We start from the raw sequence: 6,747 nt of genomic DNA on the forward strand, positions 1-6,747 counted from the left end.
TATACTCCCTCCGTTTCATAAAGAATGACCTCCTTTCCTTTTTAGTCAGTTTCAAAAAAATGACCTCTTTCCTTTTTTGGTAACATTTTACTTTTTGCTTTCCACGTGGCATGTTTAAGACCACAAGATTAAGGGCAATTTTGTACATTTGACATAACTTTAATTTAGGACCACAAGATTCAAAAGTCTTCTTTAATTTCTTAAACTTTGTGCCAAGTCAAACCAGATCAATCTTTTTGAAACGGAGGGAGTATTTTTTTTCTTCCATCTTAATCCTACTAACTATATTACATTAAACCATAACAAAGAGGGGATACTAATCATACCTAAATGTCCAACAAATGCAGTATCAACAAGTGAAGTAATGGGATCAGAAGCAAGAGCTAACGCAGCGGGCAACGCAATCGACACAATATCCCATCCAATTCCATCAAATTTCAGCACTTCCCTGCAAATAACCCAACCCACAAATCAGGAGAAAACACAAAAAAAAAAAATCACAAAAACAAGTGTGTTGAAGATAATACAGCAGGGAAGTGACTGGATCCCACAATGATGAAGATGGAATATCCGGTTCGGGTCCCGGGTCAGGGTCCGGATTCTTGACCCGACTTTCGCCGGAATCGGAATTTGAGTTAGGAATCGAATTTTGGGATAAGGTTTTAGGATTTTTGTCATTAGATGATTTGAGGAGTGTTGTTCGGAGTCGAGCTGAGCAATTAGTATTGTTATTTCTTAGTTGATTAGTACAGTTGCAGAAATAACTGTAATTCTGATTTTTCCGGTGAAGAGATTGTGTAAATAAGGGATTAATACATTGGCGGTGAAGACCAGAAGCCATAGTTACTCAATTGTAGAGAGAAAAATAAAAATAAATATGGAGGTGAGTAGAATCTGGTTTTGCTAGATTCGTGGGGAAGAAAGTATCAGTTTTTTATTTTTTGGTTATCAACGAAATTAACGGCTGAAAGACAAGTTCATTGATACTCCTTTCGTTTGCGTAAAATAAAAATCCAAAAAAATATCTCTGGAGAATAGTATTTTCAATATTGTTAGTAGTACACTGTACTGACACTCGAGGCGCCAAATTTTGTGGCTCATACAAGCCCATTTACCAATTTTTTAATTCTAAGTGTTCCAAAATAACTGTTGTTTTATAAAAAAAAAAAAAATATATATATATATATATTATCTTAATATTTAGAAATTTAAGAAAAAAATTATATTTGTTTCAGAACGGAAAGAGTATAACATTATAGTTTGTTTCGACCTTATTTGGTTTGTTACCGTAATTGATTTAAATTCTTTTTATTTGAGTTAATCATCTTTCAAAATATGTTTTATCTACTTCATAGAAAGGTATAAAGTATGCATATTTCTTATCCTTCTCCGATCTCATTTGTGAAATCATATTGATATATATTTTTCTTTTTTTGATAACCATAATGACTAGATTAGTTTGCGCGCATCTTAACTAATTTTACGGAATATTTGTAGCCTCCCATCAACAATAAATATTAGGTAACTTTATCCACCAAAATTAAAACTTGAAATCATCTAATATTTTTATGACTGCTGTAATTTTAATATGAGCTCTCATGATTCTCACTCACGTTTGATTACTAAATCACACCTTTGGGTGTTATTACACTAATATGTTGTTGTTGTTGTTTTACTTTTTAAAAGATAAATCATTCAAAATCACAAAAGATATTCATATTTCCATTGGCTAAAAAGGAGTTTGATTGCAAGACCATACCCTTTTTTAAAAAAAAATAAAATCATTGCAAGACCATACCCACATTCTTTTTTGGGAGCAATTTTTCTTGTAAATTCTTCTAAAGATGTCAGTTAATTGCACCAACCTTGGCAAATAAAAACTAATACAAGCACTAGGATGATATGAAAATTACAAATCTTTGTGAATTTGTTACATCATTGCAAATAAAAGTGTAGAAGCCATTCGATTTCCCTTTGTTCCATACCACCAAATTTAAACTTTCACAGGATGACAGGAATCTTAGTCCCTCTATAATATTTCCAAAACTCACAACATATATGAATGAATGTATTTACGCGGTACGTGGTATACACTCATTTGAGCAAACCTCAGCGGGTACATAGACTACCTCCCACCAACACTTGTATCGAGAATCACCAAACTATCAAAGCAAAAATCAAACGAAAGAAGCATTTCGTAATAAACCTTGAGGTTCAAGATTTTGCCTCAATACCTAACAGACGAAACACTCTATGCTCTTTTGAGATGTACATTATACGTTCAAGGGAGTGAACTTTCCTTTTTCTTCTCCAAGGATAGTGGCATGATTACTTACAAAGTGTACCTGTTTTTTCACAAAAACTGAAATAGCAGTTCATTCCATACATCAGGCACGCCAGGCAAGCACCAATGGATGCAATCCGAGTAACTTGCAGGGTCTGCTAATCTCTCAGGAGTCAACGCCTCCCAAAACTTACGGTAGATAGAAGGGTGGCCGTCTTTCCTGTAATCTGAGAGCTGAGTAATGTTGAGAACGTTAACCTTCGAGCCTAACCTAGCGAGTGTCCTCTCCACCATCTGCATTGTGGGCAAGTCAGAATCTACGCCCCAGTATGTTCCATTCAAGGGAAGCTTCTCGTTGTAGCAGTTTCCTTCACTTCCTGGTTCCCATTCTCCTTTCCTGGAATGTTGAAAGAAGAAAACAAGAAAATATATGATTTCGTATGGTAGGAAACACACAAGAAGAATCTTTCGTGTTGGATTTCAGCAACTGGCTGTATTAAAACATAAAATTAAATATTATGGCCCTTTGACCCCAACAACAGACCCACTGAAATCCCCACAGGAGGGGTCGGGGTAGAGTGTACGCAGACCTAGCCACACCTCAAGGAGGTAGAGAGGCTGTTTCCGAAAGACCCTCGGCCCAAGTAACACATATCAAAGCAGATTTAAAAGGAGGAAACAAAAGTAATAAAGATATAGAAAATACTAGGGAAAGCATTCTAAAGCATACAGAGAAAAGCAACAGTAACCATAACAAAATAAAATGATAGCCAACAACATGTAGTAGCAGAAATCGAGGGACTAAAAAGTACGAGGATGGTGCTAATACTACTAGTATGCAAGGAGTCACACTGGACAATAAGACGACGCTCAACTACTAACTTAACACCCTAACCGACGACCTTTATTACTTTCTATCTAACGACATGTCCTCAATGGGCTGGAGATGCACCATGTCCAGAAAAAATCATCTCTCCCCAATGTTTTTTCGGTCTACCTCTCCCTCTCCTGAAGCTCACCACAGCCAACTTCTCTCACCTCCTCACTAGGGCATCTGCATCTCTCTTCTTCACACGTATGAACCATCTCAATTCACTTCCCTCATCTTGTCTACCACAGAAAGACACCCACACCTAGTCCCGAAGATCTTCATTTCTAATTTTGTCTCTCCTAGTAGCCCACACATCCACCTCAGCATCCTCATTTCCGTTAGTCCCATTTGCAGAACTTGAAAGTTCTGAACTGCCCTTTTGACCCCAACGTGTATTAGAAATGGATAATTAGAATGGTCACTTGCCCATGCTCCTCACTGATTCAATCTTGTAATCAGAAATGCGTTCACGCACAAGACAAGTGATTATGGTTCTTCAGGAGCATTCCCTACAGAATGGACTCAATAGTCATAGCGCAAGATATTTGGGAATTCTATCAACAATGCACATAGGCAAATGAAATTCAGAGCTTTATGCTCTGTGCAAACTTTTGATCTGTTCAGTTCACCAATTTGGTCTGAATTGACAAACTAACTAAAACTTTTACATCAACGACTTAATATTAGATTAAAAAATCAACATACACAAAAGATGCTGCTTTCATTCTCCTAATTGTTCATATAAAATAATCAAAAAATATTTTAAAGTTTAGAATCAAGTCAAATTCATGCACTATGCCTCAGAATTGTTACAGCCGAGTCACCTAGCACACTGGTAACCAACAAAAACTCATGTCACATTTGACAAATAATTAACAACTTTGTAGTTAAGTACTCAAAGTAAGCTTTAGCAGTGAAAGAAGAGCTCCTCACTTACGTGAAATGCGTAGGAGACATTGTGACAAAAAAGACCTTCTTCGCGGGATCAACATTGGAATCCACCCAATTTGCCCAGGCGTCCATAGCTAACTCCATGCCTCCCAATCCATTTATTTCCTCGCAAACTCCATTTTCTTCAGAACTCCATCTAAAAAGGTAACAGAACTGATAAGAATGCAATCTTCTTTTCGTTACCATTTTCAAAAAAAAAGAATGCAATCTTCTTTTCTTTGTGAAATTTCCATTAATTCTAAGTTAGAAATATAAATAGTTTTAAAGTTCCTGGTAAGCCGAAAGTTTGCAATTTGAAGAAATATGAAATAAGGAAATCCAGCCGAAATAAAATGGCAAAAAAGAAATCAAGCACTCCTCCTTTCCACCTTTATATATTTTAAATTTTCATTTATCAGCTTGCTGAGAAATCAAATATTAGTTCTTGGCACATCTGCTTAAGTCAAGACCTAATTAGCTAATTAGAGTTCATACTTACAATAACTTAACAGGGCCCTGTCTCCACCAAAGATATGAATTGAAGACCAATATATCGGCATGCATCCATTCTGATGAATGCCTAAGAAGTGAATCTGGACGCAGTATTCGCTCAGAGAGTCTGTGATCAACTGGATCATCAGAATTTGATTCGACAAGAAGTGGAGCCCAAAGAAACTCTATGCTGGCATTGTATTCCTGTCATCAACACAGAGAACCTGAATTTAGTAACGGATATTAAATTATCTCGACATAATCATCACCATCAATAGATAAGAAGTACATTTAAAATTGACAGCATATAAACTTTGAGATCACTTAGTTGAATGATACATTTTATATACTGAATATAAGTTCACTTCACCTCTGCTCTAAATATTGAAAGGTGGGCCTGTGGTGTCATGAACTTCTTATCAGCTGGAATAACAGATTGCATTAGACACACCATCGATATCCACTGTCCTCTATTCAGTGAGTCTCCCACAAACATTAGTCTCTTCCCTCTTAATTTCTCCCACATTTCAGTCACATTCCACCTGCATATCAACATTAACACATAACAATTTCTACGACATAATACAAGAAATCAAACATTATAGGGTGAGATTAACCAATCTGAGATTTTATCATTTGGTTAGTACTATGAAATTACTCACATATTCTTTCATCTATTAGCCTATTATACTTAGAAGGGAAAAGGTGCATATATACTTGCCGTCTAACAAATGGTGCATATTTACCCGTATCGTTAAAATACCTATATTTACTAAATCAATACGACGATGTGTCAATGAACCACATTAATGCTCTTTCATCTGAATGCTAATATTAGATACATATACTAAACATGGTCAGGCATAAATAGGTACAATAACAAATGAGCTAGAATATTACACAAAAAGTAGAAAAAATCAAAGTTTACCTCTTCAAATTGCAGTTACGAGGTTGCCATCTCCAGTACTGATACTCCAGATCTTGCCTACCATGCTTGTGGCACGCCAATTGATCGGACATATAAGGACAATCAGACTCTTTATACAATGGATGTGAACTATTATCAAACACCCATTCACCAGAAAAATAATCACATGTTTCCGGCATTTCTCTCCGGCCACCGAACTCCGGTTTAAAGCTATCCCATTCAGCTCTCTTTCCACTATACTTCACAGTAGAGTGACAAGCACTAGATTTATCCAACGGCACTAACAACACCAGAAAACACAAATCCCTTCAGTTGACCTCAAAAATAAACAAACATCAAAGCATTATTTCGCAGAAAAAATGAAATTAATAAAAAAGGGTCCTTATTACTGAACTCTAATTTCATGAAAATGCAGGGGAAAAAACACCATATTCAAATTCGCAAAAAAATTGAAATTAATCAAAAGGGTCCTTGTTTCTGAACTTCAATTTCAAGAAAATGCAGAAAAAAACACCATATTCAAAAATTGAAAAACCCCCCACAAACAATCCCTTAAAAACTTGTTCATAAAACGAAGAAAACTGTCGAATCTAGAAAACTAACCAGGAGGAATTCTTGGTAGGGTAAGGTTTTTCACAGATTGGAACAAAGGGTCTTCTTCTTCTTCCTTGGCTGAAGTAGATGAATCATCATCATCAGTATGGTGAGTGGAGTTTTTTGACTGAATTTCATGAATGTAAATTTCATTATACAGAATAGAGAAAACAATGAAGATGAAGAAAACGAGTGCTATAAGAGGATACTGAGTTTTCTTCTTCGGCCATTTCTGCATTTTTTTTTTTGTGTTTTCTGCGAGAGAAATGAAGAAGACTGAAAGAATGTTGATTGACTAATCTAATTTGGACAACCGACAATGACAATCCTTATAAATCTGAACAACTTCAATGAAAATAATAATATTGATGATTTTGTTTGCTTATTTGGCAAAAACTACTAATTATGAAAATCATACTATATTTTTGGGACTCAATTAGTATTTAGTACGCGGAATAAGAGATAATTCTTTATTTTATGTTTGATTGGAATAATACTTTTCGAAATTATAGTGTTATTTTTCTCACATTAAGGATGAGATAATAATTGTGTGATAACTAATTCTAGGATGATTTATCTCAACTAACTTGTTCTCCAATCAAATTGAGCTAGTTCCACAATTGGAATTGTTTGACAAGGTATATAAGA

The 6,747-nt window shown here is 35.4% G+C and overlaps 2 protein-coding genes across 3 annotated transcripts in view; both read right to left on the reverse strand.

The window, feature by feature from the left end:
- LOC102603217 (protein DETOXIFICATION 44, chloroplastic) overlaps positions 1-1,014 on the reverse strand; it is a 7,138-nt gene extending 6,124 nt beyond the window's left edge. Inside the window, exons 1-2 of one of the 2 annotated variants that reach the window (XR_001473561.1) lie at positions 528-1,014; positions 327-448 (exon numbers count right to left, since the gene is read on the reverse strand). Coding sequence is in view for 1 of the 2 variants with exons in the window: in XM_006338906.2 (XP_006338968.1) it covers positions 327-448; positions 528-841 (436 nt within the window). In the remaining variant the exon portion in view is untranslated. The remainder of the gene's footprint in view (positions 1-326; positions 449-527) is intronic. The other variant, XM_006338906.2, reaches the window with a different exon arrangement.
- An 867-nt stretch (positions 1,015-1,881) lies between these two features.
- LOC102603778 (protein trichome birefringence-like 35) lies at positions 1,882-6,424 on the reverse strand. The gene is made up of 6 exons (XM_006338908.2): positions 6,109-6,424; positions 5,506-5,785; positions 4,948-5,119; positions 4,585-4,781; positions 4,093-4,242; positions 1,882-2,681 (listed from the first exon to the last, which is right to left on the reverse strand). Exons 1-6 carry the CDS (start codon positions 6,335-6,337, stop codon positions 2,354-2,356), a joined length of 1,356 nt encoding a protein of 451 aa, XP_006338970.1. The 5' UTR covers positions 6,338-6,424; the 3' UTR covers positions 1,882-2,353.
- Positions 6,425-6,747: the final 323 nt, after the last annotated feature.

Source organism: Solanum tuberosum, unplaced genomic scaffold (assembly GCF_000226075.1).
Source record: "Solanum tuberosum cultivar DM 1-3 516 R44 unplaced genomic scaffold, SolTub_3.0 scf00008, whole genome shotgun sequence".
Taxonomy (NCBI): domain Eukaryota; kingdom Viridiplantae; phylum Streptophyta; class Magnoliopsida; order Solanales; family Solanaceae; genus Solanum; species Solanum tuberosum.